At 37.2% G+C, this 24,072-nt stretch overlaps 1 protein-coding gene across 2 annotated transcripts in view; it reads right to left on the minus strand.

Annotated features, from left to right (window-relative positions):
- Positions 1 to 1,051: 1,051 nt before the first annotated feature.
- Positions 1,052 to 24,072, minus strand: part of agtpbp1 (ATP/GTP binding carboxypeptidase 1) — a 33,577-nt gene continuing 10,556 nt past the window's right edge. The window contains exons 10-27 of one of the 2 annotated variants that reach the window (XR_013782223.1): positions 23,114 to 23,322; positions 22,833 to 23,010; positions 22,406 to 22,506; positions 20,358 to 20,474; positions 19,647 to 20,137; positions 18,326 to 18,409; positions 17,653 to 17,739; positions 17,380 to 17,528; positions 17,053 to 17,140; positions 16,790 to 16,934; positions 16,304 to 16,454; positions 13,995 to 14,175; positions 13,329 to 13,458; positions 13,119 to 13,250; positions 11,532 to 11,708; positions 6,435 to 6,604; positions 2,426 to 3,562; positions 1,500 to 2,320 (exon numbers count right to left, since the gene is read on the minus strand). Coding sequence is in view for 1 of the 2 variants with exons in the window: in XM_079382751.1 (XP_079238877.1) it covers positions 3,388 to 3,562; positions 6,435 to 6,604; positions 11,532 to 11,708; positions 13,119 to 13,250; positions 13,329 to 13,458; positions 13,995 to 14,175; positions 16,304 to 16,454; positions 16,790 to 16,934; positions 17,053 to 17,140; positions 17,380 to 17,528; positions 17,653 to 17,739; positions 18,326 to 18,409; positions 19,647 to 20,137; positions 20,358 to 20,474; positions 22,406 to 22,506; positions 22,833 to 23,010; positions 23,114 to 23,322 (2,765 nt within the window). In the remaining variant the exon portion in view is untranslated. Of the gene's footprint in view, positions 3,563 to 6,434; positions 6,605 to 11,531; positions 11,709 to 13,118; positions 13,251 to 13,328; positions 13,459 to 13,994; positions 14,176 to 16,303; positions 16,455 to 16,789; positions 16,935 to 17,052; positions 17,141 to 17,379; positions 17,529 to 17,652; positions 17,740 to 18,325; positions 18,410 to 19,646; positions 20,138 to 20,357; positions 20,475 to 22,405; positions 22,507 to 22,832; positions 23,011 to 23,113; positions 23,323 to 24,072 lie in introns of both variants that reach the window. The other variant, XM_079382751.1, reaches the window with a different exon arrangement.

A 24,072-nucleotide genomic window follows, 5' to 3' on the forward strand; every position in this document is an offset into this window, starting at 1 on the left:
GTCAAATGTATTGGTGTGGGTAATTAGGGGTCTGATGTGAATGCAGCTGTCTTTGAGGGCCAGCTGAGATTGAGTCTTTTGTTTCTGCGCTGTGGAAAATTAAGGGATGCTGAAAAGAAAGAGGAAGTGATAGAGTTGAAAAAACGGGAGCTTTCTTTTGGCATGCCAACTGTGGATTAGCATTCTTCCGCTGCTTAAGCCACATCTCTCCCGCTCCCACTTATTCATTCTCTCATTTTACTCTTTCCTGTCTGATCGGCCACTTGTCCACAGTGATCCAGGTTCAATGTTGTATGTTGTAGTGCCACAGTTTGTAAAAACAAGCAAAAATAGCATTTTCACTAATGCATGTACAAAAGAAGCCTATGGGCAAGGCATTTAGGAGACATTTAGAAGCCTAAATGTGAAGCTTCTAATTGTGTTAAAGTGCTTACATTAATTATTTCATACAAAACTGTGTTATTTGAGCTGTAAAGTTGTCTCAGTTATCCTTTAAACAGTAAGACTCTTCTGGGCAGATGAACGTCTGTTGTTATATATAAACGTCATGGCTGTGGTTTTTCACTACGTAAAGTCTACATTCGGTTTTATTTAATCGATTGTATGACAGTAGGCGCAATTTAGCATGTACTGTAAAATGTTGAAATTTTGTGATAATATTTGGAAAGTGTGTATTTTAATTAGATGGTCAGTCAACATGGGTGGCTGATATGATACAATTTAATGATAGCTAAAGTTATGAATTTAAATATTTGTTTAGTTGATACTTCAAATTAGTGCTGTCAAATGATTAATCGTGATTACTCGCATCCAAAATAAAAAATTTTGTTTACATAATTTGTGTGTACGGTGTATATTTATTATGTACATTTAAATACACACACATACAGTATATAGTTTGAAAATATTTACGTCTCTATATTTATATTCATATAATTTATATTATATATAAATATATTTAATATAAAAACAACATATTTTTCTGAAATGTATACATGCATGTGTGTATTATATAAACATAATAAATATACACAGTACACACACATATGTTATGTAAACAAAAACCTTTATTTTGGATGCGATTAATCACGATTAATCGTTTGACACCACTACTTAAAATTCATGAAAATCTCTGAAAACATCAAATGTGCAGTATCAATCTATCATAGTCTATTGAGTGTTAAAATGTAATTTATTGCTGTGATCAAAGCTGAATTTTCAGCAAAATTACTTCAGTGTCACATGGTCCTTCAGAAATCATTCTAATATGCTGATTTGAAAGTCACATTTCCTATTATCAATGTTGAAAACATGTGTAGTTTTATATTTTTCTAGACATTTTTTTCTAGGATTTGTTTGATGAACAAAAAAAGTTCAAGAATAGCATTTATTTGAAATAAATATCAGCAAGTACATTAATTTGTCCACACTGAAAATGAGTCTTAATAAAAAAAAAAAGCCATTTAAATCCAAAATAAGTGCAAAAGCAACAGACGGATCAGTTTAACTTAGTTGTTTATTACCCATCCTTTCAATCAAAGTTTGACAATCATTCAAACACAACCAAACTTAGTATTTTGGCCAACTGCTGACAACAAACAAACACGACAACAAACAAGCACACTCACACACGCTGCACTGCCAGCATCAAAATCAAGTATTACATTTCTCCCAATAAACAAATAATAATAAAATAAATTAAAAAGGCGACTTCCAAAAACCATGCACTAATTATACAAATGCAACAAATAAATATTAACATCTAAATTAAAATACAGAAGCTCTCCCAATTAAAAAGTAAGTACAGCCACAAAATGTGCCGTGAACAGGCGCTCACACAAACAATACTGATCTAGCACTGCGACCTCATGGTAATTCTATCAGGCCACAGAAAGCACGCAGGTGAGCGTTTCTTGAGAAAATAAGAGTGACGTTACATTCATTAGACTGCATTGTTGTACTGTGAGGTGTTGTTATGAGCGTGCAGCTTTGATTCTATACTCAAGGTGAAGTTACGTGACACTGTGGTTTGTTAGATGACCATATGTCAAGGTTGAATCAGGATTACAGCCATACCAGCTGTTCTTAATCAAATGTGAGTCAAGGAAACACCAGTATTTATGAAATGGTCATGGCCTTTTATAATATAGCACCAGAATTTTTTAATTAGTGACCGTTTAAATAACTTTTCATTTTTGTTAATAACTATAATGAATAATTTCATCCAATTTCTTATTATAGGGACTGTTACATTTTCACCTTTCAGAGTTTTAAAGGTTTCGTCATTTACTCATCCTCACGTCCTTCCAAATCTGTTTGACTTTCTCTTCTGTGGAACATACCATGCAACAAAGCAATAGTTCACTCAAAAATGAACATTTGCTGTTAATCTACTCACCCTCAGGCCATCCAAGATGTAGGTAGCTTTTTTCTTCAGTAGAACATTAAAGATGTTTAGCTGAAACCGTGGTCCTTGGTGATTCATAAAATGCAAGTCAGTGGCTGACATCACTCTGAGTGTCAAAAAAGCATATACGGATAACACAAAATTAATATTCATGGCTCCTGATGATATATTGAAGCGAAACGATTGGTCTGTGGAAGAAACTGAACATTATCCAGACTCTTGAGCATCATACTCAGTTTGCCTGAAGCTCTGGATTACAGATAATGTTGTAAATAATATTCAGTTTCTTGCACAGACCAATCGTTTTGCTTCATAAGACCTCAATATATAGTCAGGAGCCATGAGTATTAATTTTGTGTTGCCTGTATATGCTTTTTGACTCCTAAAGTGACAGTAGCTATTGACATTTTATGAATGGACCACGGTTTCAGCTAAAACTCTTCTTTACTGTTCTACTCAAGAAAAAACGTCACCTACTTCTTGAATGACCTCAGGCTGAGAAAAAGAAGAAAAAAAAAAAAAGCAGCAAATTTTCACTTTTGGGTGAACTAACCCTTTAAAACTACATTTTCATTGTACGGAACAGAAAAGTGTGAACATTCGTCATAACATCTACTTGTGTGTTCCACATAACTTTGAAAGTTAAGCAGGTTAGGAACATGAGGATGACTAAATAACGACCAAACTTTTCCTCCATTTTAATAATGACGTATTTTAGATTGATTTCTAACATTACTAATAATGCTGTAACTTGTAAAGCATCTATAAGCATTATGGTCTCAAAAGGATCTTCTGCATTATTATGTTATATTTGTTGTTAGAAAGCCGATTTTAAAGTTAGGTTATTCTAATTTAGGTCAACTTTGTGAACAAAGGAGTTTCTATAAAGTAGGCAATTAGGCAAACACAGGTGATGCAGTACACAGGCAAACGACTGGTGAGATCAGCTAAAGCCTTACACTAAAGCGAGTGGTTTCATTTCAGTTAAGTGAGTCTTGGCGGCTGAACTCGGAGTCAGAATTGGGGTCCGGGAGGGCATGGTTATCCTGGAGATCGGGTTCAAGATCGGGATCATTCTCGTCATTGCTTCCTGCACTGTAGTCGACTTCCTCCAGGAACGCTGGCTCATCCTCTTCCAACACGTATGTGGTGGGACTGCAGGAAACACACACACACACACACACACACACACACAGCTGTCAGTTAATATATGTCAGCTAAGTATATAAGAAGTGAGATCATATCTTCAGACAGAAACAGATAGAACAATTTATTCCCATAAATCACAATCAGTCTACCTCATTTCTATTAACACTACTTTAATACTCAGTCGTGTGAGATTTTTATCTCTTCTGCAAGTGATGTTTGAAAGGCAAAACTCAATGTCTTAATGTTAGGGTGTTACTGTTAATAAGGCATTCTGGGTAATTGCTAGGTGGTTGTGTTTTTGTTTCATTGAACCTTTTGACTAATAAACGTCTATCTGCAAAAACCGAGAAATCACACCAGTATTAGTTTTAAATTAACCAAACCTGCCAAGTGTAAACATGCTCTATGCTTAAAAGTGCATATTCGCATAGGGTCTAAGCATCAGCATAGCATTTTTAGCTTTATTTTGTGGCGTTTTGGCTTTATTTTTATAGGATATATTGCAATATAGACAGACAGGAAGCAAAGTGGTGGAGAGAGGAAGATGGAATTGGTAAGGGTCCTCGAGTCGGGACTCGAACTCGGGTCGTCTGAAGTGCAATCGCTTTACATGTTAGAGGGCTCTCCATAAGTATATCGGCTCTGACAAACATTAAGTTATTTATAGAAGTCAATGAGCTCAATCATGAATGAGAAACAATGCAATTTATGTTTAAGCTAGTTTCCCAAGGATCCTAATGGAATTATAATGTTTGCATTTGAGACCGAGTAACTAAAAAATGCTATGAATGAGAGTTTATGTTTAGGGGCATCTTAAGAGAGAAAATGAGAATCATTATGTATTTACATTTAATTAGGCTAAGCACTTCTAAGCATGTGTAGTTTTCATGAAGATTGGCTCTACCAACATCAATAGCTCCTGTGCAGGGCAGCGGTTATATAGCAGCTCCTGCACCATCGGGTTAATCCAGCAGTTGTATGTCGATACGCATCTTCCGAGTCAAGTGTGCATTGATGATCATTATATTCAAGTGAATTACTTCTTTGCAATTAGAATGGATTCTACAATTAGAGCATAATCAGTGGCTTCCTAACAACTCAAGATTCATTGGGCCAATACAGAGTCCTGACCTTAACCCCATTGAAAGTCTTTGTGAAGTGCTGGAGTTGACTTTATACTACCTGCCCAAAAAAAGTTGCAGACTCTAATATTTTATTGGACTGTCTTTAACTTTAATAACGTTATGCTTTCATTGTGGCATTGTTTCGACAACGTTATGCAACATCACAACATTTATTTCCATTAAGAGTTGCATTAATTTTTGGCTGAGATCTTGTATTGACAAAGGGAGGGTAAAACTATTCTGTAAAGACGACTCCAGACTTTCAGTAGAGTTAAGCTCAGGACTCTGTGGTGGCTAATTCATATGTGAAAATGATTCCTCACGCTCACTGAACCACTATTCCACAGTTTGGGTTCAACGAATCCTGACATTGCCATCCTGAAATATGGACATGAGCACGTCTTCCAACCTAGGGCCAGATTTACTAAACACAGCAAATTTACTGACAATGCTCGCATTGAAGAACACAGACGCAGCCAGATCATTTCCATAATCTACCAAGAGCAGTGCAAATTGCCACCTGTTTTAAAACATGCTTTTTTGGGGGTTTAAATAATGGCACAAAACGTTAATACATCGCATTGCATGATTCATCTGAATACTGTCCTCCCATAAATTTTTAAAAAAGCTACATACTGCATCAGTTAGGGTTAAAACAATTGTTGCCAAACATACAACATGTCAATCACTGCAATTCTAGAGTCTTCAGTATTTGCTTATGTGAATCCAAATGGCAAGCAGTGTATACAAGCTGTACAATATAAAACTGCAAATATACCAGATATTCCCATGATTGTTTGGTATATGGAGGACCAAGTAAACAGAGCCCACCCCAATTTCTCTATAATATTCTTCCATTAAGAATAACTCAGAACCCCCATTCAATGTAAGTCTATGGGATTTCCCATCTCTCTTCAACAAGCTGCAAAATTTGAGCCATCATTCATGCCTGTAAAACAAACGCTGCGGGACGAGTTACGAGCCACAGTTTAATACTTCAGGTTAAAGGGTTGTTCAAATCTCTAACCCTAATTTTGAGCTATAATAAATGACCGGTCAATACAACAAAACCAACAAACGACTCCTGCAGGTTAGCGGTCGAAAACCTCATGTGGCAGCAGAGGAGGCATTTCTTTGCATGCCTCTCTTTCTCCTAACGCAATAACCTTACTAAGAGTGATGATGGTTTTATGGCTCTCTTGTTAAGCAGTTAAATGGTTTAATGTGTGGTCTGGTGGTTTGGCTGGTTTTAGTGGGGTTTTAATGGTTTTAATGGTGTGATGGGGAAGAAACTGGATCCGAGCGAGACTGGCAGAGGGGAGGGGGGGGCAGACTCAAAGTGGATTAGCGGGCGTTTTGATCAGGTGATTAGATGACTATAATGAGCAGAGTGCTTCTCTTTTCACTCAAGTGCGCTGAGCCCCATGTGACCGACATCTCCTCAAGTGGTGCCGGCCATTAGAAGAGGCCTGCAAGATTGTGTGTGTGTGTGTGTGTGTGTGTGTGTATGTTGTTATCCATTACAGAAATACACAAGCCGGGATGGGCCAAAGTAAGTTCTCCCAAGAAGCTTCTAGAGTCTAGAAGCTTCTGACATCATGGACATCATGGCTATTATTGTTCTGAACATTGCGGGCTCCGAGCTGCTTAATGTTGTATTGAAATTCGATACGGCAACTGTTGTGCCGGTTCATGTGGCAGCAGAATAACAGGACGTCCTGAGCTGGATAAGGTCACTGTATGTGAATGTTTACCTGGTGATGTTGGGGATGCTGCGGGTGTCTATCAGGTCGTTCTCCATGTCCAGCAGATGGGAGTTGTGGTTGTGGAGCTCTAAGGGGGACGTGAAGCGTCTTAGCCTGAGCAGAGCCAAACAAAACTGAGCACCCATTTCTTCCAGTTCACTTGTACCAATCTGGAGCCCCTGCAAACACACACAAACACACACCTGTTTCACCTGTTACATGGACTATTTGTAAAGGATTGGTTTGCAAAATGACATCTGGGTTACATTTATTAACAGAGGACGTGTGATTTTGTGTCTTAATTCACTCAGCATTGGGGTCTCTGAGTGTATATTGTCTGGATGTGGGACATGATGAATTAAAATAGGTAATTAAAACATTAAATAATATCATTAGAGGAATTAATTTATTGTATATTCCAGGTCCACTATAAGATACAGTATAACACATACAATGTATAACTTTTAGATTTTTTTAAACATTTAAAATAAAAAAAGACAAATATGGTAACACTTTATTTTAAAGACAAATTCTCACTATGCATATTAGCTCTTATGTATTTATTTATTTGTGCCATAATGTTGATTTCCTGAAAAATAAATTTCAACTTGCCAAAATTTTTATTTAATAAAAAGAAAAAAGAAATCAATCAAAATTACGGAGATGCACTTAGAATGTGTGTGTGTGTGTGTGTGTGTGTGTGTGGGGGGGGGGGGGGGGGGGGGGGTCAATATCTGGAGGGCTTAAATGCATTATAAAAATCACTTTTTAAAAATGAAATGTTAATTTTAAAAGCTTAATTCTATTAAAACTTATGAATATTTGAGCTGTAAAGTTGCTTTTGTCAATTTTATCATAGTTTGAGTAAAAATCTGTAATCCATAATTCATAATAAAAGACAGCAGAACAACAAGAAACAGCTGTTCATTGAATAAAATAATAATAATATAATAATAACAATGATAATTTGTCATTGGGGATATCTTAAAACTTACATTAATACTGTTAATTTAATAAACTGTTTATATATAAAAAAAAATTATAAACAGCCAAAATAATCTTTTCTGTAGTCAAGAAGCTATCTTCACATATTGGACTAATCTGATCTGTCTGTGACACTAACTAAATCAGTCTGTGCACTAATCAGCTGATCTCTGATGCATATCGCACACTAAACGTTCTCAATCTGCTGAAATCTATGATTGGCAGGCTGCACACAGCTTCCTCAAGTAAGGGCACACAGGTGTTTTCAGTCTCTTTGGAAGCAAAGTCATGTTTATGATGCACTGGGTTGATTCACTGAAAGCACTAAATCACTGGATTTGCCAAAGTTTGTTATTAATCAAATTCAATCTTTGAAAGCGTTTTGTTTGAGGTACTTAGCAGCAAGTAAACTAGACACCCACAAGCTGCTTAGTTTTGCGTTTGTGAAGTAAACAGCACTTACTGTATTGCATTTGGATTCCAAAATGCTCTGGTGTTAAAGCTGCTCACAGAGAATGCTGAGCTGGTATTTCATTGTTTTCCCCCATGCCCAATGTTTATTATTATTTAATAACTATTATTTTAAACTGCTGCTAAGTGACATGTAAGAACAAATGGCCTGTGACAGGCAGCTCGACGTGTCAGTCTGGTGGTCTCTTCCAGTGTAAAGTGGGTATTTTTTTTGGATTAGACTGTCATTTAGTTTTTGTCAAAAAATTAACCTTAAATTGAAATAGTTTAAAATGGAAATAAAGTAAAATGAATATGTTTTTTTGTTACATGTTTGATATTTTTGGGGATGTCTCATAACGTTTAAGTGAGACAACTGATGCTGGAATTTTTTAACAAAAATTAACGGACAGAAAATGAGAATACAGAAAAGCTTACATGCTGTTTATGAACCAATACTTGATGGCTCCAACACAGGTCTGAACACACTGTTAGAGAACTATAGAATACAGCGCTGCTTATTATTTTTTAATGGGACGATACATTAGCATAGCACTAACCTAGTTATGGTAAATTGTCACTATTAGATTCACATACTGGGCCGAAAGTATCTTCAGCCACGTTCCTTGAACTCACAGAGACACCATTATATGTCCTGCAGACAGGAGACTGAGAGTCACACATCTTTCACACCGGGCCTATAGCACCATCTACTGCTCTCGCTCAGCATGAAAACCTGTCATTTTACATTCATCAATATTTAAGCATCATTTAATTAGAGAAACAAGCAGTGGTTATATCACTTTTGATAATATTAATGAGTCAGTGAACTGGAAAACATCTGTTCAGCTCTTGTGTGTCAGTGGATTCTGTTGGTGTCCAAGAAAGACAATTTTTTTTTTTTCAGTGGAAGTATATGCTATATACTGAATGACACTGTCATTAGAATATAACATTACAAAATGTTCCTATAAAAATATTTAAAAAGCGTAAATGAGCAGGCTATGCCAGCATCAATATGGGTCCATGCACTTTTGCATCTATTAATTTTTCCCTTTGATAAGAATTTTTTAAACCTTATGTTGAATTCCAAAATAAAAATTTCTCAAGCAGGTGACAGGGATGCTCCCCTCTTGCTCCCTTTAAACAGTCAACCGGTTCTCACTCCCAAGGTGTCCGATACTGCTGCATGTCTATGTGGAAATGCTTCAGGTTAAGGGTAAACATATAAAATATATAATTTGATTACTTTTCAAGCTACAGGAATAGCGGATTAAATGCAAAGTAATTTATGTGTTGTCAATACATTATACATCTTTTTTTATAATCAAGATATTTTGAAAAACTACCTTTATGATTACAAAATGACATCAGCACTTTTAGAGTTCATCCACTCATTGATGTGAGCATAAGTATTGGGACAGTTGAACATAAGGCAGATATAAAAGATTAAAAGCTATTATTTAGTTGCAGATCCCTTGCGCACAATCACAGCAGTGAGTCTGTGACCCATAGACATCACCAGACTCTTGCTCTCATCCTTTGAAATACTTTTCCCAGCCTTTAATGCAGCCAATTCCAATTGTTGCTTCCAATCATGTCTTGATTCCACAGCCAACAGTATTTTATTTCTGGTTTAAAAAAGGAAAAATAAATGGATGAAAAATTGTTATAAAAAGTTGATTGAGAGTCCAGAGTGAGCAGAGCTCAAAATTAGAGATATTTTGGTCACTGCATAATTCCTTTTATGTTACTACAGAATTTCGACAACTTTACTGTGATTCTAAAATATAGAAAATAGTCATAAAAACAATAAAAGTAGGTGTGGTCGAACTTTTCCATCATTTCTCTGACATTAGGCAAGCGAAGCTGATTTTGAACAGGCAGTGTGTGGAATTATTTCCACTTTATGGAGTCCAGTGATGAAGATGAAGCTGTTTTACTTGGAGGATTGCAGAAAGTCTCACAACATTGTTCCAGAACAGAACAACTAGAGCAAAGTTCTCATATTCTTATTTTCCACCTTTTGAAAGGCAGCGTAAACCCACAGCTATACACACTTGTATAGGCTTTTCACATTACGCATGACCCTGGTTAAAAAGGATGTTAACTCAGGCTTAACGGCACTTTTACAACTGGGTTAAACAATGTGAGAAGGTCTTAGCACGGTTTTGAACTGTGGGTTATGCCCAGTTGCCCAGTGACTCTAAATTCCATTGTCAAATGAATAACACAGGCTAAAGTGTGGCATCTCTGTCTGGATGAGCACTCATCTCAGATGGCTGAATTATCACAAACCAAGCTGCTGTTCATTCCAGCCAAGAAACACCCTGCCAAGACCATGTCGTATCATTAGATAACTTAACTATCTCACCCTCACAGAGAGCCAAGAACCCTTATGTCACACTGGACTGCTTTTATTTGCACCCTGCATATGGTTAAAACTCCTCCTGTGTTAATGTTCAAGCTGAAGTGTTTTTTCTTTGCCTGTTTCCACAGCATTTGCATGGGGTTACAATGAGTCCTATTTTGAAAGTTTCTTGTCTCTTTGCTAAGTGTTCCCACACCCTGTGAGAAATTAATTTCAAGGACACTTACTAGATAACAGCAAAAACAATAATAGCAAGGCAAGAAAAACTTTACACAAGTACGCAAATCGAATTTTGAATTTGGCTATTAAAGGCAATCTCGTGTTATTATAAGATAATAATTGAACATAAGTACTGGCCAAGTTGTCTTTTTTCTAATTTTTTTCTGCCCAGGTTACTTGCCCTGCCTATATTTTCATGGCACATTTTTTTTTAAATATAATATAATATCATATCATATATCATATCATAGAAAAATATTTTTATGTACTTTCTCAATAACAAACTTTTGGTAATTTTTAAGAATTATTTTTATTATTATTTCTTAATATAAAATATTTAATAGTGCTTTTTTTTACAATTATATTTTCTTATTTCATTAAACAAATTTTGGATAAGAAAAGAAATCTGTGGTTTGTTTATCAGTTTTCCAGCTCATTCTAACTGATGCCTCCAAACCTGCTACAAAAATTTGCTAAAAATTTCAATTTTCTATGTGGTCCAACAAGATAACATTAACATTTACATATTTAAATCAAATGAATTCACAACAATGTCTAATGAATATTTTTTTTAAGTTCATAAGGCATCAAGATATATGTATATCATCACTAAGTCAATAAATTTGAATGTAAGTCATATAAAAGACTTGCACTGCCCTGACAAAAAAAAAAAAATTATATATATTGAAAGTAATATTCAATAAACCAACCTGAAACTCACCGACACTGACCCTGGGCCATCACTGAACCCTAGACTGTACTCATTAAAACACTTCCTCATGGCACGCATGACATCAGATCCGTGATTGTTAATGTCGACTTTTTCCTTCCCATGCTCTGAACATCAAATAATTGGATAACGAGAACCAAATGGTGATTTATATGTTGTGTGTGCTTTTGTTCTTTATCTGCAGATGTCTTGGTAACCCGATATTCTTGGTCATTTTCAGCAGAACTATGATTTTTAAAAACTTCTGTATATTCTAAATATTACTGATAAAAAGAAGGCTTAAAGTTAATTACAAAAAAAAAAAAAAAAAAAGTTATAGTCTCTTTTTCTGAATAAAATGGACCACCCTCACCTTGTATTTGCCCTGGTCGCAGCCGCACAGCGTGCTCTCCATGGTGTAACTGCGCTGCACTCCGATCTCTCTCCACACCACCACACGCGCCGTGGCCTCTTTAGAGCGTTCAACTACAAAACTGCAGCTGGACAGGCTGAACGCTGGAGCCATCTGAGACAGCAGCTTCGGCAGAGTCTAAAAAAAACATGACACACAATAAACCTCTTCAAGTGCATTTTAGAAAGCTAAACTACTTGACATGACTTGACAGAAAGTATTTATTTTTTTACATGATTATCCTCTACTATCTCTTTGATCCTTAGAATTAAACAAACTGTTTATGCTGCTGTACTTCTAAAAGAATAATTCACCAAAAAGTCTGTCATTTACTCATCCTCATGTCATTCCAAAATCTTATGACTGACTTTAGTCTGTGAAAATATATGCGATATTTGAATAATGCTTAAGTTGTTTTTGTTTATATAATGTAACCCACATATTTTAAGCTCCAAAGTTGGCAAGCTACCTTTATTTCTATAGCGCTTTATACAGCACAGATCGCGTCAAAGCAGCTTCACAGTAATAAACAGGAAAATAGCAGAATCGATTATGGAAACTCAAATATGGAGACAGTTCAGATTCTGCTGTAAAGCAGCTCTAAAAGATGATAGAGTCAAGTCAGTTCAGTGTTCAGATAGCGCTACATAAATTATTTTAATTGTGATCACGATTTCTGCTTCTATCGATTTATTAAATATAATCGTCTGTGATATTTGGTTATTTATTCTGAAAATGTTTCATTTTAAATTGGTGTTATCTTGCATTGATAACAAGCTTTCAGGTTGCGATTGTCAAGATGTCAAGAATTTAGATCCCCAATCAGAGCTCTTCTTTAAAATTGATGCATTTTCCGCCCAGAGGTTTGAATAATATTCCCAACCTGGCTTTCTCTACATTACAGAAAAAGGACTGAGGAGCTGTAAACACCGGAAAACATTAAAGTTGGAGTTTAGTCATCACTATTGAGATATTCTGCTCAAATAAAAGAAAAATACAGCCAGTCAGTTTTCAGTCATTTGTGCTGTTTGCTGCGAGCAGGTATAAAGGCAGCATGCATTTATTCCAAACTAAAACAACTGAAACACTGATCAGATATCTTCTTTTGTGTTAAGCACAAGCATTTCCATTCACAAATTTCTATGTTTTGGTAACCAATTCCTTTAATATGTAAACGTGGGCAGTCATATGTGCATGATTTGTAGACAAGCCATTTTTGCAGGTTAGTTATCATAATTGATCTGGATGGACTGAAAAGGATCTTTGTATATTGTGTGACGAGTCGGCTGCCTCCCCCCTTATCATCATCACCACCCGTCCCGTATTCGCCGCCCTTCACCAGGCTCCCGACGGGAGTGGGTGTGTGAGAGAGGGAAGGGGCGGCGAATACGGGACGGGGTGGTGATGATGATAAGGGGGGAGGCAGCCGACTCGTCACAATTTTAAATGTTGTAAATTATGATGCCTACATAATACATTAAACATGCCAAAAAAATGTCAATAAAAGATTTAGAATGGTAGCATATAAAAGTGTGCAGATGATGTTACCCTGTATCCAAGGTCCTCGTGTAGGTCACAGGTTCCGGTGTTGACACTGGTCTGCCACACCGTCTCCTTAATACTACAGCCGTACATGAAAACATTCTTCTTCCGTGAATGGCCGTGATAGTCGCAGAACACCTAAACACACAGTTAAGAGACAAGTCATTATCTCCGTTTAAACAGAGTTCTCTCATATAAAGCGTAATGCTCTCTCACCAGTGGAGTTCTTCCTGTAGCTCTGAGGTACTGGAGAAGACTCTTGGCGTGGTAGATGGTGGGGTGCAGCTCGGCATTGGGGTTCTGCCACTGTCTGTTCAGATCCTCCCCACTCAGAGAACAACGATGACTGCAGAGTGTCATTACAGATAAAGTGTGTGAAGAATGATTGCCCTTTCCATTATCAGCAACACTGTGTGATAACTTTCATTTACACTATTAACAAACAATACCACATTATCAATATTTTTATTATGCAAATCGTAATCTCTGCATGATATGCCAATTAATAAAATTAATTGCACATCAATTTGGGCTGAGAAATTACAAAAAAGTAGCTTTAAAAGGAAATATTTTGATTCAACATAAAATTTAAGCAAGTGCATTCAATGTGACCTGACGCACAGGTCTGGGCCAGGGTAGAGTGCATTAAATGCGTAAATAATTTTGACACACTATTTTTTTTCCATAATTAACTTCATCACATTAACATGTTAAATTGACACCCCTAGAAATTATATAGAAATAAAATATTAAACATGTCATTTTTCAAAATGGAAAACTTTGGATGGTGCTGCTTTCTAATGATGAATGAAAGGGGTAAATACTTTAAGACTGTATTGTCAACAGTATCTCTATAGAATCTAGTGTTCTATGTTGACATACTTTCCATTAATGACGCCATCAGGGTTGAGCATGGGGATGATTTTGAAGATGTAGCTCTCTCGTAGACTTTGGGCTTGAGGACTGCAGCTCATGAGATACTCTAGAGTGCCCTTCATCACCCAGCTAGAGTTAGTCTCTCCAGGATGTACCCGTGCAGACAGAAACACCACTGGACGGCTTCCTACAAACACACATTACAGCATAGCTGAGTGTGCCACACCTATTCACAGAGGCCAAAATGAAAATCACATTATTGACAGTTTGCATGAGAGAATGCATGGAAGAGTGCCTGAGTGAGATGCATGGGAGAGTGCTTAAATGAGCGTATGCGCAGGTGCATTCAAGAATCCGTGGGAGAGTGCTTGAACGAGCGTATGCGCAGGTGCTTTCAAGAATCCGTGGGATAGTGCTTGAATGAGCGTATGTGCAGGTGCATTCCAGAATGCATGGAAAAGAGCTTGAATGAGCATATATGCAGGTGCATTCAAGAATGCAGAGAAAAGAGCTTGAATGAGCGTATGTGTAGGTGCATTCAAGAATGCATGGAAAAGAGCTTGAATGAGCATATATGCAGGTGCATTCAAGAATGCAGAGAAAAGAGCTTGAATGAGCGTATGTGTAGGTGCATTCAAGAATGCATGGAAAAGAGCTTGAATGAGCATATATGCAGGTGCATTCAAGAATGCAGAGAAGAGTGCTTGAAGGAGTGTATACGCAGGTGCATTTAAGAATGCATGTGAGAATGCTTGAGTTAGAGCATGCACAGGTGCATGCAAGAATGCACGGGAGAGTGCATGAGAAAGTGTATGCGAGTGTGTTCACTCAAATACATGCACGAGTGTATGAGAGGCTGAAATGGCAATAGCACTGAACCCTGTGGAAGAAAGATTGTGAAAGAGCATGCAAGAATTCACCGGAACATGCAAGTAAGAGTGCATAAGAAAATGCGTGTGTGTGTTTATAAAAAAGTGGATTTCAGAGTGCTTGAGAATTTGCATGTGACAGTGCATGCAAAAGGGCACGATAGTGTCCATGAGAAAGTATGCTTAGGAGTGTGCGTGCAAAAGTGGATGTGAGTGTACTTTAGAAAATGCATTCAAGCATGTCTGAGAAAGGGCATGAGAACATATGTAAGTGTTCATTAGAGAGTCCATAGGAGCGTGAATGCAAATGTGTTCAATAGAGAGAGTGATTTAAGTGTGCATGTGAAAGTGTATCAGAAAGTATGCAAGTGATCATCAGCGAGTGCATGTGAGAGTGCATGAAAGAAGGCAACAATTTGTTAATTAGAAAGAATGCATAGGAGCATGCATGTGAAAGTGCATGTGGGAGCCGTTATGACTGGCTCATCAGAAAGAGTGCAAGAGGTGTCATGAGAGTGAGTACATGCAAAAACATTCATTAGCGATAGCACATGGTGTGAGGCATGTGAGAATGTGAGAGTTTTCATTACAGTGGATGCATGTGAGCATGCATGAGGATGCAAGTAAGAGTGTTCATTGGGAGTGGGCGCATATGAGTGTGCATGAAGATAAATGTGAGTTTTCATGAGAAGAGTTTATGTGAGCTTGCTTGAGGATGCACGTGAGTGTTCGTTAGACTGAGTGCATGTAAGCATGCATGGAGACGTGAGTTTGCATGAGGATGCAAGTGAGAGTGTTCATTACAGAGAGTGCATGTGGCCTTGCATGAGGATGTATGTGAAGGTTTATAAGAGCAAATGCATGTGAACATGCATGTAAGAGTGTTCATGAGAGTGACTGAATGTGAGTGTTTGTTAGAGAGAGTGCATATTAGCATGCACAAAGTCGAGATGTGAGACTGAGCGCATGTGAGCATGCATGCGAGAGTGTTTATGCGAGTAAGTGCATGTGAGTGTGCATAAGAATGCATGTGAGAGTGTTTGAGTGAGTGAGTGAGTGAGTGCATGTAAGCATGCATAAGGAGAGTGCATGAGAACACTAAAGAATGTTTGTGAGAGTGAGTGCATGTGAGTGTTTATGAAAGTGGATGCATGCAAGAGTGTTTATGGGAGTGAGTGTATACAAGTATGCATGTGGACACATAAAAAAAAGTGTTAATGAGAGTCAGCATATGAAGATGCATGTACAGTAAGAGTGTTAATGAGAGTGGGTGCATGTGAGCCTACATGAGGACGCATGTGAGAGTGTTTATAAGGTGCAAGAGAATGCATGTGTTCATGAGAGTGAGTGCATTTATGAGTGCGTGCTGAGGGAATCTACTGAACTGATAAACGATACTGCTATGGCTGCATGCTTATCAGTGATATTCTTGTGCGTGTTACATACTGAACTGGCTGATGTGATCATTGCTGGATGATCCTGGCATGGCTGTGATGGTGAGCAGGGGACAGCTGTTTCCTCCCAGAGTTTCACACAGATCATCCTGTCTGTAGTAGATCTGAGCTGTGCGCAAAGCACTCAATTTCTGCAGATGCATCTAAACAAAGGAGGAACATAATCAAAATACAGTATGTAACGTAATATATTAAAAATATCATGCCATATGTCTGCTGATGGTATCCATTTTCTGCTGAATTTGTGAGGTACGCATAAATGCATGCTTACTGGGCTAACATTGCCATACAGTTGTGCACAAAACCACTAGTCTACAGCTCTAACAGTATTGCTGAATATTAAGGTAAAAATGGCTACACTAAGCATTAGGGTTTATAATAAGCATCCTTTATGCACCTAAACTCGTATACTAATGGGCTTCTAAGTATTAATGTCCATCAGATGCATCAATTTAGGGAGGGTACGTTTGAATAGTACCTTCAGCATTGAGTAGGTGTATGGGTAATGGTAGGCAAAGTAGCAAACATCATCTTTATGCTGAAAGGTCACAGTGAAGGTCAAGGTGAAGTACGATTTGCCCTTTTGACCGCCAGCTGCAATGGAGCTTCGTGAGAAATTATTTCTATGGTAGATGGGAATAGAGGTCAACTTGAATTCTTTTAAATCATAACTGTATTTCGAATGCATTATAGCCGTTAAGGATAATGTGTAATCATAAACATGGAAAGGATGGTCTTTACTTGTAGTAACAGATGTCTGATCCTGTTCTAAGCCAATGGGGGCTGCCGTTGATGGCGTCCTGTACTGAGTACATGAGCACTTGCATGCCTGTCACACCATATATAGAAATCAGAAATCTGACAAACACACTGCAAATAGCTGCATATTCTTCAACCCCTATACATACTCTGTTAATATGAGAACAAATTGGTTTCCAGCTCTAGCACTATTCATAATAATGTTAATAGTTGATAATCCAGGTTCATGGCACAGACATTTGAAAGTAACTATCACCATTCACATCTGTGTTTGTGTATATTTCTTAACTAATGCATGAAATGACGCACCATAATTGAATTGGCTGTTGGACTTCTCACAGTTGATTATGTTGAATCGATAACGAACTCCAGGACGCATATTGCCCACCTCGAAATAGAACCACTGGTGGTAGTGATTACTATTGATATCCGAGTTCAAGATCAAGTCATACTCAAACCTGCCGATAGATACAAGCAATACACAGAAAAATAAAATAAAATAAAAATTATAAAAGGCTTCTTTATTTTATGAAAAGCACATTTATGAAAGAAAAAGGGCTTATAATTTAATTCTTCACATACTTTCTGACTTGTATTGCTTTCCGTAGGTTTCCAGACTCAAACTTAGAGTTGAACTTCAGAGACTCGCCGTTCTCAATTACTGGACAACTGAAAGAACATTTTACATTGAAAATTCAAGCGTTTTGAATAACTCAAGACAAGAGCCTGGGTATGTCTGAAACAATAAATATATACTTTTTTTCCCCCTTTTTAACTACTTCATTCTATTCCCACCAAAAAAATAAATAAAGATAAATAAAACAGAAAAGTGGCATTAGTCTCAGCAGCTAGTATTGGTTGGTATACCAGACGATATAGTTAATAAATATTGTTTCACATTAAAATATTATATTTTAAAATAAAAATAATCATAGAAACTACAACAACAATTATTATTATTTTGTTTCATATGACTATAAAAATAAAAAAAAATTATCTTACCTATATTTTACGGATTATATTTGATTTTTTTAATCAGTTTTCCATAAAAAAAAATATGTGTCATGTATATTGTTACAATTTTTTTTATTTTCAGCTGCAAAACGGCAATAAAAATACTTGCCTACCTCTAATGATAGTTTTGTTTTATTAAATATTTGCTTGATTTTGTACAGTATAAGCTCACTTGAATTTGCTTCGCTCATCATAGCAAGACCGCTTAGTTTTGTTTCATACTCCTATAGTGCACACTGACCTCTGATTGTCTAAGTCATATACGACTTTATCGAGGATGTCACTGGGGTGAATGAGCCTCTCAATATCCTGGAAAATCTTCGTTCTGTTGGAAAAGAAAGTCTTAAGTGAAAAGTTCATTAAAATACTAAAATTCTGTCTAAATTTCTTTCTACCATGGAGCACAAAATGAGATGTTCTGATAAACCTTCTATTTTTAGAAGCATAGAGTGACCAGGAGCTGTCTATAACACTTATTTTGGCCTGATCATCACATAAAATTCTTCAGAAGATTTGGAATATAGTCACATGGACAGCTTTGATGCTTTTATGGTGTTTTTTTGAAGCCCTGGCTTTTGTTGTATGGAAAAGAGCAGTGTGAACATTTTGCTGAACATCTCATTTTGTTTTCCATGGGGAAAAAAAGATACAGGTTACAGGAAATATGGCATAGAACTGCTTTAAATAAGACTTTATCAAATAAAGATTATTATTTATTGTTCACACACACACACACACACACACACACACAAAAGAGAGAATTAGCTCAAAATCTACTCTGAGACCATCCAAGATGTACGGTAGATGAGTTTGTTCCTTCATCGGAACAGATTTGGAAAAATTTAGCATCGCATCACTTGCCCCCAATGGATGCTCTGCAGTGAATGGGTGCCGTCAGAATGAGAGTCCAAACAGCTAATAAAAACAACACAATAATCCACAAGTAATCCACACCACTCCAGTCCATCAATATCATCTTTTGAAGCCAAAAGGTGCGTGCTTCTAAGAAGTAAATTCATCATTAAGATTTTTTAACTTTAAACCATCACTTCTGGCCAAAATTCAAAAGTCCATAATTCATAAATGACACTTTCTCCAGCAAAAGGTCCATCCTCTGTTTTCCTCTCACATCAAAAAAATCCACTGAAATATTTGTTTAAAACTGATTTGAACTGCTTGTAAACGGTGCTTGATCTGTGACTATTTCTCTCCTGATTCAGACAGCAATATTATGGATAAGACTCCTATTTTAGCCAGAAGTAAGGGTCTGAAGTTAAAAACATGCAGCTTTTCACTTCACAAGACATTAATTGATGGACTGGAGTGGTGTGGGTTACTTGTGATGATTGTTTTGTGATGTTTGGACTCTCATTCTGACGGCACCCATTCACTGCAGAGGATTCATTGGTGAGTGATGGAATGCTACATTTCTCCAAATCTGTTCCGATGAAGAAACAACTCTTGGATGGTCTGAGGGTGAGTGAATTTTCAGCAAATTTTAATTTTTGGGGTGAACTATTCCGTTAACATTTCAAAAAGGTAGTAGAACATATGTGTAGTACCTCTGCACACCATAAACCCTCTCTAGAATGGGCTCACGGAGGTTGAGTGCCACATGCCCAAAGTAATCTGGGTAAGCTACCTCTGTGTAGGCGGGCACTGAGCGGGTGCTCTTCACAATCTCTAAGTAAAGGTCAGGGTCGTGCAGCGGCAGCAGTGCTGCGGTATCTGGCACTTCCAGCACTGCTTGTTCCCCGCCCTCATCCTGAGGCCCATCCGCAGAGCCTCCATTCACTCCAGCATCTAGAACCAGACGGCCCAAACTACAGACCAGATCGGGGTCTGATGTGCTCTCTGGCCTTTTTGATATGGAAATGATGTCCAGCTCCAGAGGTGATTCATTTGACTTGGGCATCAGAAGGTCCTCTCGCAGCGGACGTCTGTTCTGAGGGCCAAAGGGGCTTGGCGTGGTGGGAATGATGATGGGACGATGAAGCTCTGAGTTAACGCTTGATGCCGGGATGACAGATCTGTGGCTTTCAAAGTCATCATCCTGAGAACAAAACAGAAAGTGATCACTCCTGATGACTAAGTGAATGAATTTCCATATATGAGGGGTAAAAGTAATCAAAAAAAAGAGAAAGAAAATGGTTACAATACAAAAGTTAACCTATTAAAGGCATATTTTTGCGTCTGCAATTTTTGTAATCAGTGCATTTTTGATTTACACAATTTTTTTGGCCTTTTCATTACTTAATCAGAAGTGTCCTCACCTCAAAATTCTCGCTGAATTCCCGAAAGAAATACTCGTAGGCTCTGAGCTCATCGAACGGACGCGTACTCCTCTGTATGGGTCGCAGTTTGTTGATATCTGTCTCTATGTCATCATTCTGCAGTGCATACCAAATATGAATTATAAAATCAGTTTGCTGATTGCTCTTTTACAAATAATCGGAAACACATGTAGGCCTATGAGTAGAAACAGCAGATCATTGTATAGGGTTGTGTAAACACTGTGTGATAGAACAGGCCTATTTATTACCTTCCCATCAAATCTGGGTTAAAGAATTAATTTGCAACAGACGACATATTTTCCAAAAAATGAGCGAGCTGGCATGTGGTCATTTTAAAATGACTAGTATCGTCTGATAAACATTTTCTGCTCGGAAGTACAAAAATAACTAAAACTAAAAACTAAAACTGAGAACTAAAACTATTCGTAATATTTGTAATATAATATTCGTACTTCAAAAAAAAAAAAAAAAAACTACCTGTCATTATTCACCTCAAAATCAGAAAATGCAATGCTAAAATTAAATTATATTATTAATTTATTAAAGGAGTGGTTGATTGCGATTTCACTTTTTAACGTTAGTAAGTGTGTAATGTTGCTGTTTGAGCATAAACAATATCTAGTTTAATGCCTACAAAAACGGCTCGTAGGGACTACAATGAGTTACTTCCCCGGTTGACATCACAAACCCCGAAATTTACATAGACCCCGCCCCCGGGAACATGCCGTAAAGGGGGCGGGGCCATGTTGCACTGCTTTAGAGAAGAGGAAGAGTTGTTGCCACGCTGTCAAAACCAGCGGAGCACGAAAAAATCTATTCATATATGAATCGCGATCCTGTCATCTCTCTCTCTCACCTGGGGGTTGTTTCATAAAACAAGTTTACCAAACACGCCAGGCTTATTTCAGTTAGTCTGACTTATTTTGAACCAAATCAACTGACAATAAATCAGACTAACTGAAATAAACTGTTTTATGAAACAGGCCCCTGATCATCAGCTCCAATGAACTGTGTTCCAATTATACACTTTATGTGTATAGACAGACAGATATTTTTCGCATAGCTATGAGAAGCATTAAACATACAGCACGCGGTTGCCTTGCTGTATTAAAGCTCTAATCAGTATATAAAAAGCTAACATAAGCAGTAGCATTTACAAATAACAGCATATCTAAATGTATGAGACAACAACAAACAAAAACATACCATTAAGAGCCGTGTGCTTGCACAGGTTCTGTGCGATTCGGGCTCAAATTGACAATCGATATTGATGATGTCATTGTTTACAATACAACCAGAGCACATGCCGCTGAGCTGAGGGGCGGGACGTTTTGACGTGATCTGGCAGTTCAGCCAATCACAACACACTGGGCCAGCTAACCAATCTGAGCCCACTGTGTATTTCTGAGAGAAGGGCTTCATAAAACCAGGAAAGCATTTATCGGAGATACAGAGCGGTGTAGAATAAAGGTAAATTATGTGAAAAATTATGTTTTTTTGTTTGTTTGTATTTTAAAGCGAAGCATTAACACATATTAGACTGCACCCCATAAAATCAAATCTAGAAAAAAGTTGTATTACATTAATCAGAATTTGGGAGAAAAAGGTTGATTTATATATATTTTTTATATTATTTAATTTTTTTTTATTTATTGTAGTGAGTGGGGCGGGGCCGAGAGCCGTGGGAGCGGAACGAGGCCGGTGGAGTTAATGATAATGAGCGACACCTGCACCACTCACCGGTCTCGAGTCCCACGGAGGAGCTCCGGAAGGATAAAAGGAGGAGTGATGACAGTGGAAGACGAGAGAGGACCAGGCCTGGACTTTATTTTGTGTTTCGTGTGCGGCAGTCGTCCGTGATGGGCTGGCGCTTTACTTTTGTGTTTGTTTATTTTGATTATTAAATTCTTTCAATGTTTGCCGGTTCCCGCCTCCTCTTTCCCGTTCTACGAACCGCGTTACATTTATTTATGATTGATATCAGCTGAGCACTAGAATTTTAGTGAAGTTTAATGAGATCATTGTACCTGTGATTTGTGACCAGTGTCATCCTCGTCATATTCTGTGTCATTTTCTGTGTCGACCTCCGTGGCTTCATTCTCATCGCTCTCATCAACTACATCATCCACTAACACAGAAGACACAACCAGCATTTAATACCAGTTTATTACACTGCGTACAAAGAAGTATGAAACAGAATTTGCAACCAATTTGACTTCTGTAAGGAGACATATTTTGAAAATAAATATAGAATATATATATATATATTTTTATTTACGGGACTTGCATTTATCCTTTCGCAATTGATTGATAAATCACATACAACAATATAAAAATATAAAGATGGTAAACATGGTGCATTTTGATTTGATTTTGACTTTAAGGCAAGACTGAGATTTATCATGCACCATCACCAATAGCAATGACACCCTGTGAGTGCAGACTGTGTTTTACCTCCAGGCAGCTGGTTGTACAGCTGCGCCACCGGTCCACCGGCTGGTATGTGTGGTAGTGGGTGGTGAAAGACACTTTTAATAGTAGGCAGTGGTAGGCGGTTCTTTGGAAAGCACTTCCTCATAATTAGGCTGGAGGTATTGACCAGTGGATCCAGTGTCCGGACAGGCAGGCACTCCTGAAACACAGCACAGTTATATATCTTCATACTGTAGTAAAGCTGTCTGACATGCTCCAATGGAAGTACAAATAAAATGAAACTTTATCCAACACTTTCATACAGTGGATGTGTTATACAGGATCCTCATCCCATTGGCGTCTATGAAGGCCTTCCTGCCAAGCTTAATGTTAGTGAGGTTTTTGATGCATCCCAGAATGCTCTTGCGGATGACCACATGGCGGTGACGTGTATCATTGCGGTGCCAATCTTGGTAGATTGTGAGTAGTGTGGGAAGGTATCCTCTGTCCACTGCCCGACGGGCATTCATTCCTGAAGATTGAGACACATACACATAAGAGACCTGTACATCAAAAACAGTACTGCAATAACATGTACTGGATGTACATACATATACATATATATACACACAGTACCATTTAAAAATGTTGGGGGTCGGTAAGGTTTTCATGTTTATGTTCTATATTTCAATATATTTTAAAATGTAATTTATTCCTCTGATCAAAGTTTAATTTTCAGCATCATTACTCCAGTTTTCAGTGTCACATGATCCTTCAGAAATCATTCTAATATACTGATTTACTGCTCAATTAAAAATTCTGATTATTATCAGTGTTAAAACAGTTGTGCTGCTTCATATTTTTGTGAAAACCATGATTTATGTGGGACTGTGGAAATCATTTTATTTCAGGATTTTTCTTCTTTTTTTGATGAATAGAACATATGAACAGAATTAATTTGAAATAGAAATTTTCTTTAACAATGTGAAAGTTGTCTCTGTTATTTTTGATCAATTTAATGAATTCTTGCTGAATAAATGTATTAAATACTGACCCCAAACTTATATAGAATATATAACAGTAATATACTGTAAGAGTATAATAAAATAAAATAAATGCATAAATATAGTACTAAAAGGTTCTTAATTCATGACAAATAAATAAAGATACAGGGGTAAAAACATACTCAGTTGATATTTTCAAAAATCAGTAACAAACCAATGTTAAATTGTATTTTTATGGACATTTAATGAATTAATTAATATTTTCATTAAAAAAGCAT

This window comes from Barbus barbus, assembly GCF_936440315.1.
Source record: "Barbus barbus genome assembly, chromosome: 28".
In the NCBI taxonomy this organism is placed as follows: Eukaryota; Metazoa; Chordata; class Actinopteri; order Cypriniformes; family Cyprinidae; genus Barbus; species Barbus barbus.